General features: G+C 32.3%; 1 protein-coding gene across 4 annotated transcripts in view; it reads left to right on the top strand.

Moving 5' to 3' along the window:
- The first annotated feature begins 2,558 nt into the window (after positions 1 to 2,558).
- LOC145256407 (membrane-associated protein Hem-like) overlaps positions 2,559 to 24,785 on the top strand; it is a 195,507-nt gene continuing 173,280 nt past the window's right edge. For all 4 annotated transcript variants that reach the window (XM_080115273.1, XM_080115271.1, XM_080115272.1 and 1 more), the window contains exon 1: positions 2,559 to 2,848. In XM_080115273.1, coding sequence (XP_079971399.1) covers positions 2,744 to 2,848 — 105 coding nt within the window. In that variant the 5' untranslated portion in view covers positions 2,559 to 2,743. The remainder of the gene's footprint in view (positions 2,849 to 24,785) is intronic.

The following is a 24,785-nucleotide window of genomic DNA, read 5'->3' as shown; positions in this document are numbered from 1 at the left end:
TGTAGTTCTGACAATGGTCCGTGGTTAAAGGACAGGAGTCTATCCTGTGTGAAAGTACAGGCTTTGTGCACTTAAAGTGCTAATGTTAGCACTGGGAGAGAGATTCTCCATCAAGGGTATAGGGCAGAAAGCACTATATCCACCTGTGAACATGTAAAAACCAAGAGGAGAATGGTTTTTGAAGAGTTACGTGAACTCAAGTTGGACTGGGGCGTCCAGATTCAGGTTGAGTGTAACTCGATAAAGAATCCCATGAGAGATCCTGTCGAATTTGCTGACTACATGGTGTGTTGTCCAGTTTCTCCGAGTTCCTACGAGAGTGTAGGATATGTTGTTCAGAGATCGCCTGTAGAACTTTCATTCTATGAAGTTGCTCCTTTAAGTAGAACGCTTCCTGCTTTGGAGTCACATGCAGGTGTTATTGTTTTTAAATGTTTTGTGAAGATCTGCCTTGGCATAGCTTGCGGCAGTATTGCAAGAGGTTTCGAAGTCAAGCTTGATTTGTCCAGAGGTGTTTCTGAGGCGCTCAGAACCATCTTATACTTAGTTGGGAGTGAGTTTTCTAATGTTGAGATGTTTGTTTCAGTGCTGAACACAAGAAGATTGGATCTCTCCTTGATAGGGACCTTCCATAAGTATTACCTGAGTGTTTCTGACAGCTATACTCAACTTTGTTTGTTTGGCTATATGTATATAGCTATACAAACGTTTGAAACTACAATTGCCTTGAATAATTTGTGCAGAATTTGGGTTGCAGTTTTATTTCATTCCACCAAGTTGAAGAACTTATCAAAGGATAGGTTTGATTGGATTCATCCCTCTTGTAGCACCGGTGTTGATCTCACTGGACTCTTGTGGTTACGAGGGAGCTGAGATATTTTGGTGTTCGCCAGAGATCCTATAGGGATGAGGAGGTTGGATGGTAAATTATGTGAACTCCTCAAGCCTGTATACTCCTTTATATGTATGTAGTTAATTATCTGGTGGAATGTTCTCAGTTCAAACTTTTGTTGTGACCTAGCATCGTATCATTAGTTTAAATTTGTGAATTTGATTATGTACTCCTCTGTTCTAACCTAAGACATGAAGGTTTTCATGTGAAATTTTATAGAATAAGCTTATTTGAATTTTTCTGCTTTTTTGTTCTGACCTGTGTTTCCTGGAGTTCATCTGACCATGCATGGTGTGGTATATGTATATATAAAGAAAATTTTTTGTATTGTGAATTTTACAGGTGTCATCCAACTGTAGGTTGACTGCCATTTCCTGTTGGGGGAGAATGTTGGAATTTTTTTTGTATCAATAATGGTGCATCCCCCCTATTTACATTTATTATTTTTTATCTCGTTCTTGTATTTGATTTTTTGTATTTTGCATCTTTTTTTGATTCTAAGTTTTGTGCATTTTGGGTTTGTATGAAACTCCCTTTAATTTGGAGAAAAGGGAAATGCTAGCTCCATGATGATGTCACGAGCCCAGCGTATATTTCACCCTCTTTTGAAATTCCGCTGACGTGGAGATTGGACGTTTGTTTCATTGCCCGGCGCTGAAAATGGAATTTTGACGAGCCTCCTACAAAGAAGAAAACCTGGCAAGAATACCCGGATATGTGACGAGACATACTTCTGAAAACTATCTACATGACTACGGTTTTGCACATATTTTAGAAGGAGTGAAATTATTTTAAAGAAAATACCTTATTTTAAATGACAAGGAATTTTGGAACCTCCTACAAAGAAGAAAACCCAGCAAGAAACCCCGGACAAGCGACGCGGTCTTGCTTCTGAAATTCATCTGCGTGTTTATGGTTTGCACGCAAACATGGAGGGAGAGAAAATTCTAAAAGAACTTTAAACAAAAAAAAAAAGGGAAAAAGGCACGTGCCTGACTGGCTTTCAATTTGTGAGTACGCCGACCCTAAAATTTATTTCATAAGCGAGTGTGATTAGGAGATACTATTTTGAATCTTATTATTGTATTCGGTCATGGATACAACATCTTCATTATAAGAACCAATGTTATTTTTTTCATATGTTACTTTGGTGCTTCATAAGTTTAATGCCCGCAAAGGAAAAAATTTGCAATTAATTTTATTGTGAATAAAATCTCTTCTTCGTTTCAAAGCAAGACGTTTATATTTTATTCTTTACCCCTCCCCCTCTTTTGTTTCATGCTGGTGTTTTTTTTTGTTTTTTTTTTTTTTTCAGGTTAGTTACTTTAGCGTCGAATTTATCTGGAAGCAAGATAAAATTCCGACAACGAGAAAGAGTTGTCATTGTGTTTTATTTCCTTTTTTATTATCATTTTGTTTGGGGCAGAGGAATTTAATTTCTCTTAAATTTCTTTTACCCTACAAATTTGCCATGCCTTTCCTGAAGATATTCGGGAAACTGACCCTAAACCAATTTGCTCTCCCAAAGGAAGCAGTAATGCCTGGAAGGATAGCTTCCTTCCTACGACTGAACAAAATTACACTTCAATCAGATGTAAGAGTGAGGACTTTATGTGGGAGATATCAGTTATATTTTAACATTTTATGAATTTGTTTAACAGAGTTTAAACAAATAAGGTGATCCGGGGCGTGGCGCACATTTATTTCCGAGGAACAAAAACCCAGTCGTCACCGGTGAAATAGCCTCGATGTGGCTTCCTCAGTGCGAGCCTCTTATGGCGTCTATATAGGGCGATGATCATTTATCGTCGAATTTGTCTGAAACTGATTTAAAATTCAAACCGGGGCAAAATGTCGCGAGCTTTAATACCTAGCCAGCAAAAGATTGCTGAGAAGTTGACAATCCTTAATGATCGGGCGAATGGAATGCTTATACGGATCTATAACATCAAAAAGGTTGGTGATATTCTAGATAAATATTAAAAAAAAGACACCCTCTCTCATTGTTTCTACTATTTCTTCCTCTCGTCTTCTGGTTTAGGTTCGTTTGATAATCAAAAGATTGAATAATCTAACTCACTTTCTGTTTCGATAAAGATTAGAACCCTACGTTTTAATAAGTCGCTAAAATTGCTTATTATTTCTTAAATTTCAATTTTCATTTTCTCTTTCTGCTAAACCTGATAATAGCCCTTCCTCCCACTCTCTCATAAATGACAGCTATTATTTTTTTCCTTCTCCCCCCCCCTTTTTCGGTCAATTGTACAATAGGTACTATTGGATTTTCTCGCTCATGTTGTTTGATATTCGCTAAAATGTTGTAATAAAAATCGAATCTTGCTAAAAAAAAATTTCATTTGCTCTTAAATAAAATTATAATTTACTTTTTAAATGACAATCTAATTTTAATTCGATGTTTTCATCGCTGATGGTCATTGTTTGTTTGTTTAGGTTTTTTTTTGTTTTGTTTTTTACAAAAAAAACAACAAACATTTTTACTCTTTGGCAATTTTATTGCACATAAAATCAAACTTTTTGACAGAAAAATTAAGCTTTAAACATTGTTTTTACACCTGCCCACAAGCTTTTTTTTTAATTCAAAAGCAGAATTTAGACGAAATAGTCGACATACCTAAATTAGAAGAATAACAAATGATTGTAAAGAAAATGGCCGCGAAATGTAAAAATTAGTCATAAAGGTTCACTTTTATGGATTTTATTAAAAATGGAAATTCGAATTTAATTTCTAAACAAAAGTAGTTTTTCATACAAAGAATCGATTGTAGCCAACATTTGACGGAAAACCAAGCGAAATGGGCGAGATATTTCAAGTGTCTTTATATTACAAATGAACCGCTTTGTTACTTCTTGATAATTGGTTTTATCCAGAATTTCTTAACATCTGTACATTTCTATTTCTTTTGTTATTGTTGTATTTACCTTCTTTAAGTTTTAAAACGGTTTTTGATCTCGCTATAATGTTGACTGCGCCTGTGTTGTTAAATGTGTTGATGTGCGTGTGGCTGCGATAACAATTCATTTGCTTTAAAATAAAGGATTAACTCAACTGGCAGGTGATTTATTTTTATTTTTCTTCCCTGCTAATCTTTCTCGATGTAAAAATTAAAATCGTCAATTGTTTTAGATTGATGCTCCTCTAATCCTAGTGTTGTCAAACATATTCCGCAACCCTCTAAAATTGTTATTTAATTATGGGTGAGGGGATATTCGTATTAATGAATACCAAATCATAAGATATTTTCATATCTTTTCGATTTTTTAAAGGGTATTCAGTTTGTTTATCTAAGTTTAATGTGAACTGCTCGAAATTCTATTTTTAACAAATGGAATTTTGATTTTGTTAAAGATTTGTTAAAAATTCAGTATTCATAGAAAAGTAAACTATTCTGCTAAAATTTGAATAAACAATGAATTTATATTTTTGCGACATGAAACATAATGTACTTAGGAAATTAATCCCGAACAATTTATTGTCGTTTACTTACTAATCCGCTTTTGAAAACAATATAAAATATAAGCATGTAAGTGATCGTTAAAAAAAAAAAAAAAATTGACCTTTGTAGGTCAGGTTTTTACTTCTATAAAGTAAACTGACCTAACTTTTCTTTTGATAGTTGACACTTATTGTTGCTATATATTTTTTATATTCTGAAAATGTGCTACCAAATCGAACGCATTAGGAAGGATTAAAATAATTCAGTAAAAGAGTTTTCGATGGTGGAATGGTATACATTCGACAGATGTATTTTATTATTTTTTTTCTACTTCATTAGCTTAATATTTTTTAAAAAAATCAACAAAAAGCAAGTTTTAAATATCACATTTCGATAATCATGAAATATCGACATAAAAAAATGCTAAATCTTTTTTTCTTTGTGTTTTGTTTGTAAAAACGAAAGTAGTTTGGAGCACTGGTGCATTTTGACATTCTTAAGCAAATTGTTTTCCTTTTAGGAAAGAATTTCATCCGTGCGAGGGAAGACTTAACATTTAACAAACACTACCATCACCCCAACCCCACCTGCCTCATGTTAAGAATGGTTTTCTAAATTTTCTTGCGGATGATAAAATGAATGTACTAGTTTTGTTTTTTGTGATTGTGTTTCACAAACGCGTTGTAATATAAATATATATAAATATATATATATATAGTGGACCTGAACGAGCGTCACCCCCACTCTAATTTTTCCCCCGTTTAAATATCGAAATAATGACTTAATCTGGTTTATTAGTGTCCAATCATTAATAATCCACTGAAAAAAATTGCAAAAAAAAAAAAAAAAAAAAAAAAAAAAACAGGAAAAAGTTAGAGATTGGGTGACGCTCGTTCAGGTTCACCAATTTTATTTTCACAACAAATTTGATAGCATATTTCCTCACATGGGACACAATCGGTTTGATAATCGCACGGACACGGTACCAAATTGTTGGTATTTTTGACAGGTTAATCTCGGGCGCTTTTAAAAACATACGCGATCGAAACATAATTACAATCTTAAAAAGTTGCACTCTAGACTCGAACAAAAATGAAAATTGACTCTGTCGAGAAAGAACTCTCCTCATCTGAATCAATGACAGAACAAATACTTCACTTTGATCTTCAGATCCCAAATCGGATAAGTGTCCTTCAGCAACCCTTGCTGCGTTAGGAACCCATCCCCCTCCCGAATGAGGAGGAAGATGAGGTAATGCCTCGGAGAATAGCCCTTAGAAGCGAACAGAACCACACTTTACTCATATCCAAAAACGACAGAGGTTTTTGCACAACAACATGATGAACTAGTTAGTCGTTTTAGTACGACGACGAACGAATTCTAACCTCAAACCCAAATTTCTCTGCAAAAATTGCAAAATAAACATCGAACGAAACACGCATGCGCCAACCGTTGACAAAGATGAAAAGAATTTTAACGCAGAAAAAATAGTGGATTTTTTAAAACTCCTGCATGATCGATGTTTAATAGATTGTCTTGGTTGTGTGCGTTCGTTATGTTAACTAGATATTTTAATTTAGAATATTACTCTGGCACAAGACCTATTTTATTTTTTGTAAGACCGCGGATAGATTCCCTCTTGTAACTAAATGGTATCTTGTGAAAAACCGAAATCATTTTCTTTATAAACCATTATTGTTACGAAATATCACGATCAACGTATTTCTCTTTTTATGTATCCTTAAAATAAATGTCTAAAAATGAAATACAATCTTATTACGTAAGAAATCGAAAAGCATTCAGTTTTTGGTGCTAATGCACTTACTAATCGGCGCTATTTTTTAAAATCGTATTTCCAAATTAAAGTTTTATGGTTTTTTTTTTTTTGTTCAATTGTAAGATTAAAGTACAGAATAGGTACAAAACACCCTCCCTTCCCATGTTAAGAATGGCTTTTTAAATAATAACGTTATTGTTTCAGCACGGATCAATAAGTGCATGAGTACCAGTTTTTGTTATTTCCAGCTCACGAAAAACAAACAAAAAAAAAAAACTACATTCCGTTATTTTGAGAATGCCTCCTCGTTCCGCCTTCTGTCAAATAAAATGTACTCATTCTGTTCCTTTTCCCCCAAATTTATATTCGATATTGAAAATTTAAACACAGCTAAAAATGGTGCGAACTTCTGTAAATGTCCAACCTTTTGCACCGAGTGACTAATAGTAGCAAATAGCAGTCACATTTCCGTCGACTTCGGTGTTTAAAAACAAATCGATTTCTTTTTTTTTTTTTTTTTTTTTTTTTTCGGTGACAAAACGATTTTTTTCTTTATTCCTTCCGTTTTCGAATTGCATAAGAATAAACTATATTATTTAAATTAAGGTAGTGGTACCATTTTTTGGTAGTTTTGATACAATTCATGTTTCCCTTACTTTTAAAAACACAACTAATCCGTTTTAATTGTCTGTGCCAGATATTTTAATTCACTAATACATAAAATTACAAAAGAAAAAAAAAAGTTAACACACTGTTTACTTCATGAGCATTCGAAAGTGGGTAATGTCACTAAATAGGATTTACGGGTGATATATGAAAAAAATAAGACATTAAAAATGTTTCTTATTACATGAGGAGTCATTGCGTGTAAAAAGTTAATTTATTTTACTCATCGAAACTCAAGAAATGCACGATTAAAATGTGTAAACATTCAGTGAATAAAAAAAAAATCGATATGCCATAGTCCACAGTCCAGTTGTCATTCGTTGACCAAAAAGCAGCTTTGACTTTGCGATCAAAAAACCAAGATTGAATCAAACTGAACGAATCAACGGGACTTCGGTGAATCCGTATCTTTATGAATTTATGTGGAGAGAGAGCGGCACAAATAAATTCGGCGAAATCCTTTGTTGCATCAGTGCATTTCATGACAATTTAAACAATTTTTTAGTTAATAGTCGAAATCATGGCAAGTGCTAGTCTGAGCTCCAATCTATGGCCCCTCTCGCCAAACTTACACGAAAAACACTCGTCTAACTGAAACCACAATCAATTTCCCCCACTCTTTATCTAAATGTAGATTCCAAGAACAAAGCTTCTTTCTTAGAACTGCAATACTGCATGCCTATGAAACTCTGTTCCGTTTGCCTGCTTTCCAGCTGACTACAATTTGGTAGTCTTCAAGTACAACGTAAACAAATTCTTGATGAACTGTTCCCTTAAGTAATCCAATTTGCCAAATTTCCACTACTAACGATTACTACGATAATATCCTATTGACTACTGTACACTACTTAACCTTTATCCTCGAGTGGCCTTCGGGCCTTGATAAGTGATGACTCCTATGTAAAAAGAAAAAAAAAATCAAATGTCACTTATTCTACATAGAAATTTGGCTATATTACACAAGAATATAGTGATGATCGTCAATTTTCCTCTAATTTCTTTACCAAAGAAGTTTTGTTACAAATTAAATTTTAAATATTTCATCAGAATAACCCCAAATCTTTTTTTTTTTTTTTTTTTTAATTCATCCAGTTTAATTGATTTAGCAATTTGCTCTAAACAGTTAAATTATTATTAAATAAAAATTATAATCGTTTTTTTTTGGGGGGGGATTTATTATTTGAAGTCTTTCATGTCAAGGAGAATTATATTAAGTGTTCCATATTTAGAAATTCCATTAATTATCTAGAAGGTTTAACCTTATATATATGACAGAGAGAGAGAGAGAGAGAGAGAGAGAGAGAGAGATCTTTTAATGGTTTGCAAATTTTTGGAACGGTGTGTCACCCAGTTGAATTTAAGATTGACGTCTTTTTGCCAGAATTTGATAAAAATAGTAAAGTATCAAAACACAATCTGAACTGAGGCTATTCAACAGTCGACAAATATTTATGGAAGACTGGACATCCTCTATGATTTGAGGAAATACGCAAATCATGAATTGACTTCTGCAATTGTCCACACTCATGAACGCCTCATCTTTTTGGGATTTATCGCTGAGTAGTGATGAAAAATGCATATTTTTATGAGAAAAAACAAAACAATCAAATAATGTCAGTGAAGGGGTGTGTAACATGTTAAATCACAACATCAAAGGAACGGCCATCAAAAAAAGTTGGCAAGATTGCGTTGGTGTGAACCACTTTCAGTTGCTATCATCCTGTGTAATAATAACACCAGGCACTCCTTGCCAGTTATTAGAGTGTTTAAATGTTGTGTGGAATAAGAAGAAAAAAATGTTTTAATTTGCTACAATTTCTATCATAATACAAAACACCATAGAAATCACATTAGAAAAAATTGAAGAAAATCCTTGTGGACCCCCCCCCCCAAAAAAAAAAAAAACAAAAAAAAACTTTGTCCTCTTCTGTATTTGGATGGAAGTGGAAACTAACTTTTCTACTTTTTTTTTCCATAAAATATCACGATAGTCGTGAAATATTGAAAAGAAGCTATTGATAATAATGATGAATTCAATTTTCATAATCTAAGTTATTTTACCACATTTTAAGTTGGACCCAAATGACTATCTAATATATCAATACTTGATTTTCATATTATTTGGATTCATGAGACGTTTTATAACTTTTCACTCAATGTAACCTCCGACCTTCCTGAAAGAACTCTGGAATTTGGACAGAATTTTGAATGGAACCATTTATTTACTTCATGGGGGTAGCATGCTCTTGTTCCGTCAGTCATGACTGGATAGATGTCCTAAGTAATTTGCAATTGTATTTTTTTGGTCGGCCACACTGAGAATTAAACCTTCAACCTTTGGGAGAATATCACTTTTATAATTGATTTTTCCAAGTACTCTAAACACTGCATCATGGATCCTTGCAGACAATTCTAGTACGAATATTAGGAGCCTTAAACCTATTTTTATTTCTAGTTACTAATTATTATTACTATATATTACTATAATTATTTTTTTGCTATAATAATTAAATACCTACAGACACTAGTGTTTCATCCTTTTGGGATTCTTCAGTGCAGGGTGTCACGTTAACACCAGCCAAACGATTCGAACCCCGCACCACAAGACATCCCTGGCTCAATTAGCGGAGACCGCATCCATTCGGCTACCATTAATCGCATGAAATAGCGTTGAATTTAAACATTTTAATTTTAAATGTTCATTTACGTCAGTCAGAGAGTGATCTAATCGTTATACGATGATCTATGCATAAGAGCTAAATTGACCGACTTTAATTCAACTGGAAGTGCTCAACGATAAGACATGAATTTCTTATTACTATATATTAATGTTTTTACTTATTATTGTATATATTATCTAATATTTATAATTCACGGTTCCCATATTGTATTAAATTCTCTACTAGGTCTGCTTAGTAATTGGTTGTCTCCTAGCATGTGTGTGATGAATCCAAATAACCAATCTCATCTCAAAAATTAGAAATGAATGGATTTTATTTGATAACATTCTGCCAAGACATCTGTTAGTGAATACATTTTTATTTACTTACTCAATATTATATCACACATTAAAAAAAAGTGATCATGTAAGTTCCCTTGACTTCTGCAAAAATAAATATTAAAACAAGTCAATTTTTTTCTTTCACATATGCATATAATAAGATCTAAAATGCAGATATTTTCTTTTCTTATAAAAAACTTACATATTTATATCAAGGGGACCTGCTATTAATTTTAAAATGCAATTTCAAAAAGCTTTAGTTTTATTTCTAGTTTTAAGAGAGAGACAGAAAAAAATTTACCATTATTCTTTTAGATCTATACACCTCTACTTGAGTAACTTTTAAAAATCCATCCGGTTGTGTGTTACTTCATTATCTGGAGAGACAAGAGCAAAATAGTACATCCTCTGATCAAGTTTATTTCCGGGGTGAGGATTATGACCGGTAAAGGTCATAACCCAGATTAATCTTAATTTCTGTCATGTGACCTAGATTATTAACTGCAGACATCTACTGATGCATCCAGACACATCATTAAGGCTTCTTCTGGAAGTCTTACTTTTTCTGGTACGTTTAACATCATAACCTGTATCCAATTATGATCACATGATTCTCATTTGTTTTTCTTTTAGCCACACACAATTTGAAGCTTCACATTTTTGCTGATATTATAGATCATATTTTGATTTGATCTGATTTCGACCATTAACTAAATTATTTTGAATTATCAGATGTGCAAATCAATATTTGAAATTCTTGAAGTCTATAAAATATTTTAAGTATTAGTCTTTTTTATTACAATATTTTTTAATTTAATTGTTTATTTACAAAATTCTGTTTAAATAAAAAATTTTTTGCTTATTTTTTGCTCATTAATACATTTTTATCATTAAAAATATTTTTCGCTTAACTTTGATGATCTAACTTTAGTCTTAATTTTGAATAATAAATTTTAAAAGAAAGGTTTAAGAATTTCTCATCATTGACAAGGACATTGGATCGAAGGTGCTGATTACGAATCTGCAGTGAGTTGAACACTTAAATCAACTGTTTAACTGTGATGTTCCAACACACACACTTTTTTTATTTTCATATATATATATATATATATATATATATATATATATATATATGTAATTTAAAGGAGATTAGAACAATAGTCTAAAGAGCTGAGTGTATTTTAATGTAACAGTGAAATTACTAGTTTCATTAAAATACAGGAAAGAAAAAGTGCTTGTTGTAATTTAGATATATAATAAGCTCGATAGGTAAATATCCTAGAGCTAATTCAATATTAAGTAATGTGATTGATAATTTAAAATTTAAAAAAACAAATTATAATTAAATTAAAAATCAGTTTCACAAGAAGGAACAACAACAAAATCAATTATCTGTACGATCGTTTCAGAAAACCGTGTTTTTATTGTGGTAGAGGGAGACATCAAGTTACGGACAATAATTATTACATATAGTTTTTTAATAAACAAGGTCTCCTCATCAGCAAATTTTAAAGGGTTTTTATTAAATCTAAAAGACACCATAAATAAACCTAGCATTAAAAGTAGTGCAACTGTATCTGAAAAAAATGAAATAAAAGGTACAATGACAATCCCAGTCAAAAAGAGAATAGCTCAATATACTTGATAGAGCAAATGGAATTTATAGTTTTTTTGTTTAAATTTCATTCAGATAAACATAATTTTTCAGAAAAGAAAGGTGTTTGAATATAGAATAGTTCAGATATTTTTCCTTAATCCATGGATTTTCGATGTAGGCTCATCTTGGAGGAAAATCCATCTAATATTTGCTGATGACTATTCCTCTGAGAAGATAAGCCTACATCGAAAATCCATGGGTTAAGGAAAAAAATCTGAACTGTATTAAAGAATACAATTCAGATTTCAAACAATAAATTTCTGTTCTGAAAATCATGTTTCCTTTTTTTTTTTTTTCTGAATGAAATTTAAACAAAAAACCAATATTGGATTGCTTTTCTTTTGATGCATTAAATATTAAAAAAATTGAGTTTAATACAATATTTATTTAGAATATAAGATGCATAAGCTTTGTTCATTTGTTAAAAACTAAACTTTTAAAAGCCAAAAGTTTTAACTGTAAATCTTCAAAGGGATCAATACTAAATTTTAAATCTCTGAAGAGTGGGTGAGTGTCAACATGTTCTGTTTTATTAAGTATTTATATTATTAAACATTTGAAACTTCTTTGCATGGAATACGTCACTCAATAAGTCCCAAGGCAAACTAATAAAACAACTTTTAGGAAAAATTCTACTTTATTCATCAAAACTACCCAAAGATTGACAAAGACACCCAGGAGATCAACTGAAGACATTGTTATACACTATCAAAGCCCATGTCAAACCTACATCCAATCTACAAGTTTATGGTGATCGCCACTGATCCCAAGACTAGCTGCTCATAACTATCTTGAACGTTGTGCATGATCTACATTCAATTAGGACACTGGGAGGAGCCAGTTCAACCCATATTGGGTAAATGTCTCCTTAATAGTTTCTTTCTAGGGTGATATCCTGATTCCAACGCTTTCTCTGCCTCAAAATATGCCTCTGTTTCTGAAATCGCTTCATCATTGGACTTTCTCTGAAGCATTCTTTTGAGGTTTGCAAATAGTTACTGAGAGCAGGTTTGAAGAATAATATGGGTGTGGAACCAATTTGAAATTCAATTCCTGTAGTTGCATCGCAGCCATCATTGCAATCCACTTGTGGCATGGTGCATTGTCGTTATAAAAGAGCGCTTCTTCATTTGTAGCTGTCTTTTTGGCAATTTTTTCCCTTTAATTACACCAATAATGTTTAATGATATTTTCTCTTGACCGTCCTTCCTTTGTCAAGGTAATCAATGAAGAAAATATCTTGGGCATTCCAAAATGTGGCAGCTAAAATCTTACCTGCATTTTTGGCCACTTGGAGGGTTTTCACTTGCTACTGTCCACTTTTCACAGAAGATAAAAGTGCGTCATCCTATACAATCCTGGGAATAAAAATGTACCTGATTAGTTAGCTAAACAACATATGTGATGTATAAAAACACACGGTAATGTGAATTCTATGCATTTTAGCCTGATGATTCCTTACCGGGATGAAACGCAGAAGATCCTTATATACTTTAATTGCCATATATTTTCACAACTTATTTATACATATCAGTATTATAACAGTTATGAAAATGATATTGTAAGTTTAAAAGATAATCAGTTGTTTCTTATTAAACTAAAAATCTTTTTTGTAATATGTTTTCTAAGTTGGGAATTTTTAAAATGATTTTTGGTTCCCCGATTTATCGGAGAGGGGCCTATGTTTTCAGTGGCGCCCGTGCGTCTGTTAGTCCGGACTATTACCAAATAACTGTACATTAGTTTTTCCTGAAATTTTGCCACAAATTGTATTTCATTAAATAGAAGTGCACAGTAAAAAAAAATTTTTATGAAAATTCCTGTTGTGCCCCTCAGGGGCTCAAAAGAGATAAAAAAAAAATTCCCCCAAATGGCCAAAAATTACACATTTTGCCCCATAACTTTTGATCCACCCATTAGATTTCTTTTGAAACTTGGCCAAAATGTGGAGCCCATTGTTCTTAATATAAATCCAGTATGAGTGACTCTGGCAAAATTCTGGTTTGCGTCGCTGGGGACTTTCAATACTAAAAACGTCCCTTTTTGTGGCTTTTTTCTTTTCATATTTCTAAACAAAAACTTCATATGTCTGACTATATAATGGTTTTTCACGGTGGTCAACTTATATTTACATGTGTTAAGGCCTGAAACTGCACCGTTATCCATTTACACTGTGATTCAGCATCCCCAGGGGCTCAAAAGGGGTAAAAAATGTCCCAAATGGCCAAAAATGACACTTTTTACCCCATAGAGTTTGATCCATCCATTAGATTTTTCTTAAATTTGGCCAAAATGTGGAGACCATTGTTCTTAATATAAATTCAGTATGGGTGACCCTGGCAAAATTCTAGTTTGCATCCCGTTGAGACTTTTAGGGCTAACAATGTTGGATCTTCCTGCTAGTAAATAAACCTTAAAATAAGAATATTATCAAGAAAACATATTTTAATAATTGTTTGAAATTTATTTATGTTCTTCTCTAAGATATTGGAAATCTAGAGTTGTTCTATTTTACTGATTACTACTGTGTGATTAACTCGTGAGATATGTCGTGAATTCCTAATTTTTTTTCAAAGGCAAATGAAAATCAATTGATCCAACCAGAATTTGAATTTCATTGTTATGCAAAAAGTGTTTTAATGTCATATTGTTTGACGTGAAGACAAGTGTAGCTTCTCCATATGCATGATGTGAGGGGTTTTCTAGAAGCAACACATGTTTGAGATACTTTGCTCTCATGACTTGCATTCCACTATGGATTGCATATCTTTCAATCACAAAGACAGTCCAACAAGAGTCATAACTAGGAAGAATAAACAGCTAGGAGATTCTTAATTTACAATGAATATGCTGCAAGGTTGAACTTCCATACTTTGCTGCGTTCCAGCTTTTACCTTTTCAGAACTTGGTTCTTTTGGGAGTTTACCATGTGAGAATCCAAATATTTAAATTCCTCAGCCATTTTGATGATGAAAATTGGAACGATCTCTAGAGAGATTGCTGTAAATTCTATCTTCATTTCATTGCAGCCCGTTTTCTTTCATCTATATTAGCTTTAATACGGTGAGGATGTGTCCTCATTTCTTTTTATACAGTCATATTTAAAAAAAAAATGAACATTTTCACATGATCTGCACTCTATATTTAAGGTGTTTCGTTTTTAATTTGGAATATATGAAGAAAGAAAATTGTGAGGATTAATGAGATTTTTCTGAAATGATTAATAATTCCATACATAGTTGCATTCCATACAAGATCCAATTAAATATGATGGGTGAGTGTAGTAGTAGTAGTATAATTATAATAATAATATGCTTATACCTTCGTTTGTAAGGATATTATCACATTACCCATTTTTTTTTTTTTTTTTAATAAGATTGTCTGATGATTGAAAAATATATAATATTGCTGCATATCAAAAATTTCAACTTATTCATTTTAAAATTAATTGTTCCAAAATTGAATAAACAGTAACAAACAGAATTCTGTTGTCGCATAATTTAAACTGTATTAAAAAATATGTGCTATGTATTTGTTTTTATTTCAATTAAAATTTTATAAAAATTTGTAAAAAGTGACACATATTTTTATAAAGATACATTAAGAAAGCAGTTGTGGAATTTCCTCCGGGTCATACTAACTGCTAGTCGGTAAATCTATCTATATATCTATAAAAGTGAAAGTGTCTGTTTTTTGTTTTATTTTACTTCAGTCGAAGTTCTCAGAAATCAAGAAGCCCACAACCCGGGTCTAACATTTGAACTCTATATGAGATACATAGATATTCGAATGTTCCATTAAAGTTCTTTATCTCTCAAACACTGAGTTAGTAAAGAAATTGAGAACATAATTTCCCTCTCCCCAATTAACCATTTTTATACGTTGTAGTATATCTTTCATGTTGGTCTCATGGTCTTACTGGATTCCAGGACAAGAATTTATCTAGTCTGGTGGAGTATCCAGCTTCGTGCTATTACTTGCATCATTCCCCAGAAAAGCTGTGGGGTAGCTGTAGTGAGATCTTATTTGGGCTGCGAATACTATGTGATTTTGAATATTTGGTCATGGTTTATGTCTATGGAAAAAGTATCCTCATGCCAGATTGTTCTGACAAACCCCTGTACAGAGAGACCTTAGACACTCGAGGATAGTGTCTAGTAGGCATTCAAATTCTGTGTATGTGTACATTTCCCTACGCAATAACTCTGTCAATTTTTAGTCTACAGACTCGAAATTTGATATACAGAATACTGAGATTTGGGAAAATCGATGTGATTGGTTTTCGGCCAGACATTTGGCGATTAAGGGTTCAAAGTTCAACGATTTGACCTTTGAGAACTCTACCAAACTCCTCCGACAATTTTGGGTCTAAACACTTGAAATTTTAGATATAGGTTCCTTGGACATGGATCTAACTTAATAACTTAATTTGAGCGCAAAACAATAAATGTTAAGGGGTCAAAGTTTAAAAAAATTGACCGCTTTTTTTTTTTTTTTCTCTCAACATACACCTCCAAATACCCAGGCGACGCCGGGCTGAAATGCTAGTATATCTATAAAAGTGAAAGTGTCTGTCTGTGTGTACCCAGGCAACGTCGGGCGCCCATGCTAGTATAAACAAAATGTGAAATTTTGGGCGTAAATTATTTCTTTCATGTTTCAATAAGTAAAACGCATACTTCCATGAAGACTCAACAATGAAAATTAAGATAACTACGTTAAGAAATTAAATCATTTTTTAATTAAAATATTTTTATTTGTTAATTTATCTTATTTTATTTAAAGTTTATATTTGTTGCAAACCTTGGCTTCTCAAATGATTTAAATCTGAAACCTAAATAATGAAAAACAAGTATTATACTCTTACAGTTGAATTGTGCGATGAAATTTTGTTTTTTTAGTTTCATTTCCATGTGGCTTTTGTTTTCTTTTTGTTTTTTTTTTTTGTTTTGTTTTTTTCATTACATGATTTTGATTCAAGAAAACGTTTAAATTATAAGAAGGAATAGATTCCGAAAATCTTGCTTAATTAGTGTTTAAAGATCCATATCTGAAATAGTTGAATTTTCAAATGGAAAATTTTGCTCATTCTGCCTCATAAAACCTTTTAAAATATTCGAAACTAAAAATTGAGAAATGTTTATTTGATGACTAATACTTATTTGTTAAAATTTAAAAAGAATTGGAAGTTTTATCTGCATTTTCAAAAATAACTTCCACCTCGTTTTTTACCTTCTTTGCATAAAACGTAAAGTAAATATATCCCATGTTTGCATCTTTCACACCAAGCAACTGTGTTCCAAAATGTGACTAAATAATGTTACAAATTGTTTACATGTAAAATAAAGATGAGTTCTTTTTAATCGAGAAAGGATACTTTTATATACTTGTTGTATATACCCAGCATTGTACAGTTGAAACATATTGCCAGACAGAGGGATTAGTCGCATACTATTTAAAATACACCAAATATCCTAAGTTATTACGAAAAGTGATCACATGCAGGATAAATCTCATAGCTTCAAGGGGAAATAACTCTGATATCTTAAATAAGCTTACTTCCGGTTTTAAATGAAACTGTTCTCGGTTATTAATTGAAAACATATTAAATGAAATATAAATAAATAAATCAACTTTAAATACTATTTCTAAATAGAATAACTGAAATGATTCTATTACAACAAACAATTAATAACATCGAGTTAATTATTAAAATAGATTTTCTTTAATGCAATATGCAAATGAGGTTATTCATTGAATGTAGATTTCTTTTGAAAGTCAGTTTTCAATATGAAAGTTAATGTGTACATATTAAATTGTAAGCAAACAGGCTGAATTCGACTTTATTATATAAAAAATCTTAAAACTTCTTTAATGTTCCTTATTTCAAATGTACATTTCTGTTAATATCTTTCTGTTTGATTTCGTTGTCAGATTTCTAAGTACAATCTGATCATTAATCTGGCAGATACATAAAATGGAGTATTTGAGATCTGAAGAGCAAGTTATTATTTCAGGTGCGATTTACTCCAAACATAATATATGCTCATAAATGTGATTTTTAATAAATAAATAAAAAAATTCTTAATTTATGTAAGGTACATCAAATCATTTTAATTTTTTTTGTTGGTTTTAATGGATATTTTATCCATTAAGATTTACTTGAGTGACTTTCTTTTTTTTTTTTTTTAATTTATTTATTGATTAGTATAAATATTAAATTTGGAATCAAAATCTGACTTAAGAAAGAAAGCAGCAAAATTGTCTCTTTAAAATTTTTTATTAAAACTTTAGAGCTTAACTAGCAGGGCTACCCGGCGTTGCTCGGGACCGTATAAACAATGAAAAAACAAAAGCAGATATTGAACATATGTTTTATTCTTAGGGGAGAGGAATCTTTCATCTCAAGTTTTAGCGTTACAAACAAACATTTGTCTTTTATATATATAGATAATGACAGGTTTTTTGGGGGCCCCCCTCGAAGATAACTGATCAGTTGACCAACTTCTAGTGGTCCGTTTGACGTGAAATTTCGATATTTGTCATCCGGGTGATGGGGCTTCGATATGATACCAAATTTGTCAAGTTTGGTTCCGTCTTTCAAAAGTTTTAGCGTTACAAACAAACATACATACATACACACAGACGTTTGGCTTTTATATATATAGATAATGACAGGTTTTTTGGGGGCCCCCCTCGAAGATAACTGATCAGTTGACCAACTTCTAGTGGTCCGTTTGACGTGAAATTTCGATATTTGTCATCCGGGTGATGGGGCTTCGATATGATACCAAATTTGTCAAGTTTGGTTCCGTCTTTCAAAAGTTTTAGCGTTACAAACAAACATACATACACACAGACGTTTGGCTTTTATATATATAGACTAGCAGGGCTACCCGGCGTTGCTCGGGACCGTATAAACAATGAAAAAACAAAAGCAGATATTGAACATATGTTTTATTCTTAGGGGAGAGGAATCTTTCATCTCAAGTTTTAGCGTTACAAACAAACATTTGTCTTTTATATATATAGATAATGACAGGTTTTTTGGGGGCCCCCCTCGAAGATAACTGATCAGTTGACCAACTTCTAGTGGTCCGTTTGACGTGAAATTTCGATATTTGTCATCCGGGTGATGGGGCTTCGATATGATACCAAATTTGTCAAGTTTGGTTCCGTCTTTCAAAAGTTTTAGCGTTACAAACAAACATACATACACACAGACGTTTGGCTTTTATATATATAGATAGCAGGGCTACCCGGCGTTGCTCGGGACCGTATAAACAATGAAAAAACAAAAGCAGATATTGAACATATGTTTGATTCTTAGGGGAGAGGAATCTTTCATCTCTATGTATTATTTGTTTTATCTACCCTAGGACTGGTATTGTTCATGTTTTATCCCTAGCATAGGTAATTTACAGCATGTATATGAAATTGTTTTACCTTAGGGAGAAGAGAACAGGTAATATACAACATAATGTGTCTATATTACATCCCTGGCAACGCCTAGAAACCAGCTAGAACATGTATTTCAGTCAATCTTTATTATATCCTGGGCTATGCCGGGAAACCAGCTAATTTCTTATTAGTGACTTGACCACCAAAATACCTCCCTAAGTGTGTCCTTTCTTTTGAACTTATTAGATATAGGTATCTAGAAATGTGTGTGAAATTTTGTTGAATGCATTGTTCACTATGATTTTCTTATTGTTCTACACAATATCAACTGTAGCGAAATAACACAGTAAACTTAGTGTAGTGTTAGAATAAAGAGCAAAGGAAAAAATTAGAATCATATTTTGTAATTGCAAATCTAAATTTGCTAGCGTGTACCAGTATTTGCCAGGTTGTGGAAATTTGGAACTTATAACATATGTAGTGGCCTTTTCCTAGATACCTATTGCTAAAAATTATACTTTCATTTTGTTAGAAAAATCTCTCTTCGGATGCCCTGCATCATTCAAAATAAAAAAAAATATTTTTATAATTGTTTCAGTATATTGCTACACAATGTGAAAGTTTTTAACGTTTGTAAAAAAAATCATGAATGTGCTTATATTGCAAAAAAGAAAATATCAGTTTTAATGATATAATAGATTATGCTAGATATATTTCGATATTTCTGAATACCCTATATATAAAAATTTGTTGAATGTATAGGTTGAGAACTGTTCTCTCTCTCTCTCTCTCTCTCTCGCTCACACACACACACATTCTCACTTTTATAGATATAATAGAAAGATTATCCTAGATATATTTCTATTTGTATGAATACTCTATATACAAATTTTAAAATCTGTAGATAAATAATTTGTTGAGTATATGGGTTGAGAATTGTTCTCTCTCTCTCTCTCTCTCTCTCTCTCTCACACACACACACACACATTCTCACTTTTATAGATATAATAGATTATGCTAGATATATTTCCATATGTCTGAATACCCTATATACAAATTTTCAAATCTGTAGATAAAAAATTTGTTGAGTATATAGGTTGAGAATTGTTCTCTCTCTCTCTATCACACACATTCTCACTTTTATAGATATAATAGACAGATTATGCCAGATATATTGAAATATTTCTGAATGCCCAATATACAAATTTTGAAATCTGTAGATAAAAAATTTGTTGTATACATAGGTTGACAATTGTCCTCTCTCTCACACACACACACATTCTCACTTTTATACATATAATAGATAGATTATGCTAGATATATTTCTATATGTCTGAACACCCTATATACAAATGTTCAAATCTGTGGATAAAAAATTTGTTGAATGTATAGGTTGAGAATTTTTATCTCTCTCTTTTTCTCTCTCTCTCTCTCGCTATCTCACACACACGCATTCTCACTTTTATAGATAAAATAGATAGATTATGCTAGATATATTTCCATATGTCTGAATACCCTATATACAAAGTTTCAAATCTGTAGATAAAAAATTTGTTGAATATATAGGTTTAGAATTGTTCTCTCTCTCTCTCTCTCTCACACACACATTCTAACTTTTGTAGTTATAATAGATAGATTATGCTAGATATATTTCCATATGTCTGAATACCCTATATACAAATTTTCTAAACTGTAGGTAAAAAATTTGTTGAGTATGTAGGTTAAGAATTGTTCTCTCTCTCTCTCACACACACACACACACACACACAAGTTCTCACTTTTATAGATATAATAGATAGATTATGCTAGATATATTTCTATATGTCTGCCTACCCTATATACAAATTTCCAAATCTGTGCCCAAAAATGTGTGGAATATATAGGTTGAGAATTGTTCTCTCTCTCTCTCTCTCTCTCACACATATTCTCACTTTTATAGGTTATATAGGTTGAGAATTTTTTGCTCTTTCCATCACTCACATTCACACTTTTATAGATATAATACATAGATAATGCCAGATATATTTACATATGTCTGAATACCCAATATACACATTTTCAAATCTGTAGATAAAAAATTAGTTGAATGTATAGGTTGAGAATTGTTCTCTCTCTCTCTCTTTCTCTCTCTCTCACACACACATTCTCACTTTTATAGATATAATAGATAGATTATGCTAGATATATTTCCATACGTCTGAATACCCTATATCCAAATTTTCTAATATGTAGATAAAAAATTTGTTGAATATATAGGGTGAGAATTTTCCTTCCTCTCTTTCTCTCTCTCTCTTTCTCACACACACACAAGCTGAAAATTGTTCTCTCTCTCTCTCTGACTCTCTCTCTCTCTCTCACACACACACACATGGTCATTTTATAGATATAATAGATAGGTTATGCTAGATATATTTCTATATGTCTGAATACCCTATATACAAATTTTTAAATCTGTAGATAAAAAATTTGTTGAGTATATAGGTTGAGAATTGTTCTTTCTCTCTCTCTCACACACACATTCTCACTTTTATAGATATAATAGATTATGCTAGATATATTTCCAAATGTCTGAATACCCTATATACAAATTTTCAAATCTGTAAAGATAGAATTTGTTGAATATATAGGTTGAGAATTGTTCTCTCTCTCTCTCTTTCACACACATTCTCACTTTTATAGATATAATAGATAGATTATGCTAGATATATTTCCTTATGTCTGAATACCCTATATACAAATTATCAAATCTGTAGATACAAAATTTGTTGAGTATATAGGTTGAGAATTGTTCTCTCTCTCTCTCTCTCTCACTCACTCACTCACTCACTCACTCACACACACGCACACACATTCTACCTTTTATAGATATAATAGATTATGCTAGATATATTTCCATATGTCTGAATACCCTGTATACAAATTTTCAGATCTGTACATAAAAATTAGTTGAATATATAGGTTGAGAATTGTTCTCTCTCTCTCTCTTCTCTCTCTCTCTCTTTCACACACATTCTCACTTTTCTAGATATAATAGATAGATTATGCTAGATATATTTCCATATGTCTGAATACCCTATATACAAATTTTCTAATCGGTAGATAAAAAATTTGTTGAATATATAGGGTGAGAATTGTACTTACTCTCTCTCTCTCTCTCTCTCTCTCTCTCTCTCTCTCTCTCTCACGCACACATTCTCACTTTTATGGATATAATAGATAGATTATGCTGGATATATTTCCATATGTCTGAATACCCTATATACAAATGGTCAAATCTGTAGATAACAAATTTATTGAATAGATAGGTTGAGAATTGTTCTCTCTCTCTCTCTCGCAACCTTACACACACAACCACACGCAAACATTCTGACTTTTATAGATATAATAGATCGATTATGCTAGATATATTTCCATACGTCTGAATACCCAATATACAAATTTTCAAATCTGTAGGTAAAAAATTTGTTGAATATATAGGTTGAGAATTGTTCTCTCTCTCTCACACACTCACATTCTCACTTTTATAGATATAATGTATAGATTATGCTAGATATATTTCTATATGTCTGAATACCCTATATACAAAGTTTAAAATCCGTAGATAAAAATACGTTGAGTATATAGGTTGAGAATTGTTCTCTCTCTCTCTCTTACGCACACACACACACACACACACACACATTTTCACTTTTATAGATATAATAGATAGATTATGCTAGATATATTTCCATATGTCTGAATACCCTATATACAAATTTTCAAATCTGTAGATAAAAAATGTATTGAATATATAGGTTGAGAATTGTTGTCTCTCTCTCTCTCTCTCTCTCTCTCTCTCTCTCTCTGGCTACCTCACACACACACACATTTTCACTTTTATAGATATAATAGATAGATTATGCTAGATATATTTCCATATGTCTGAATACCCTATATACAAACTTTCAAATCTGTAGATAAAAAATTTGTTGAGTATATAGGTTGAGAATTGTTCTCTCTCTCTCACACGAAACTGTGCGCTCGGCTTCTTCCCCCCCTTCCCACCCCAAATGCTTGGGAAACTGTGCACTGTTTTTGTTGGTTTTCAAGCTGCCTCTTCCCCCCCCCCACACACAGTTTAACAGTAGTAGGAGGTCAAGAGAAAGAGGGTGAGAGAGAGAGAAGAGTAAGTTGGTGAGAGAGAGAGAAAAGAGAAAGAGGGTGTTGGTTTTATATTTTTATTATCGTCTAATATTTTGAAAGCTGAATTTCTAATAAAATGTGCATCTATAGGAGATAATGCCTGGGAATGTGTTCCCCCCCCCACAGTTTAACAGTGGTGTGACGTCAAGAGAAAGAGGGTGAGAGAGAGGGAAGAGTAAGTGGGTGAGAGAGAGAAAGAGAGAGAAAAAAAAGAAAGACGGTGTTGGTTTTGTGAAAAAAGTTGTTATTTACAATTGTTCGCATTCTTGGCCTTTTCGTCAAGATCAAAGTGTAGTATCTGTTCTTCAGATGCTGCACTTCTATTTCTTGTTCTCTTTCGGTGGAGGAGAAATCCTCCACGACTGAGACAATTTTTATTTTTGTACCTTTTCTCCACGTTAAAAAACGACCCTGGTGTCTAACTCTGTCCCGTGGGGAGGCATAGTAAATAGGTACAATTGTTCGCCATTAGTGGATGTTGACGTCACGTCACGTGACATGACTAAGCGTTTTTTTTTTTTAGTATGAATAACATTTTTTGTTTTAATTATAAAGTCTACACTTAATTTTATAGAAAATGATGTATATATAATAGAAAAAAAAAATTACTGGTTTTGTTGGATTCAAGTGGATCCCCCCCCTCCAGTTTAAGAGATAGCAGGTCACGTGGTAATATACAAAATGGCTAGCGTAAATATAAAGATCGGTTTTTTTATCGACGAATATTTTGAAAGCTGAATTTTTTTTTATTCCTGTACATTTTTTCCTGATATTTTTCGTTAAAACTCTTGTATAAATACTATTTTTAACCAGTTAAATACGTTGGAGACATTGTCATGGAGTTTAATAATCTCTAGAACAAAGCAGAAGAGAAATTACAAAAGTATCGGTAAAACAAAGTGTTTGTTTACATTTGTTCGCCATTACTGGATGTTGACGTCACGTCACGTGACATGACTAAGCGTTTTTGGATTATGTAATATTAACATTAAAATGACAGGTTTTTTGGGGGGCCCCCCTAGGAGAGAAATGATCAGTTCACCCCCTTTTAATGGTCCGTTTGGTGTGGAATTTCGATATTTGTCATGCGGGTGATCAAGGTTCAATATGATACATAATTTGTCAACTTTGGTTGTGTCTGTCAAAAGTTTGAGCTGACGTCACGTCACGTGACACGTATTGAATAACGTTAAAATGACAGGTTTTTTGGGGGGCCCCCCTAGGAGAAAAACGATCAGTTGACCCCTTTCTACTGGTCCGTTTGACGTGGAATTTCGATATTTGTCATCCGGGTGATCAAGGTGCAATATGATACCAAATTTGTCAACTCTGGTTCCGTCTTTCAAAAGTTTTAGCGTTACAAACAAACATACATACATACATACATACATACACACCGATTTTTGCCTTTTATATATTACTAGCAGGGCTACCCGGCGTTGCTCGGGACCGTATAAACAATGAAAAAACAAAAGCAGATATTGAACATATGTTTTATTCTTAGGGGAGACGAATCTTTCATCTCTATGTATTATTTGTTTTATCTACCCCCGGACTGGTATTGTTCATGTTTTATCCCTAGCATATGTAATTTACAGCATGTATATGAAATTGTTTTACCTTAGGGAGAAGAGAACAGGTAATATACAACATAATGTGTCTATATTACATCCCTGGCAACGCCTAGAAACCAGCTAGAACATGTATTTCAGTCAATCTTTATTACATCCTGGGCTATGCCGGGAAACCAGCTA

Source organism: Euprymna scolopes, chromosome 32 (genome assembly GCF_053919585.1).
Source record: "Euprymna scolopes isolate OS-2025 chromosome 32, ASM5391958v1, whole genome shotgun sequence".
Classification (NCBI taxonomy): Eukaryota; Metazoa; Mollusca; class Cephalopoda; order Sepiida; family Sepiolidae; genus Euprymna; species Euprymna scolopes.
The sequence above is the reverse complement of the archived record's forward strand: the minus strand, read 5'-3'. Positions and strand labels throughout refer to the sequence as shown.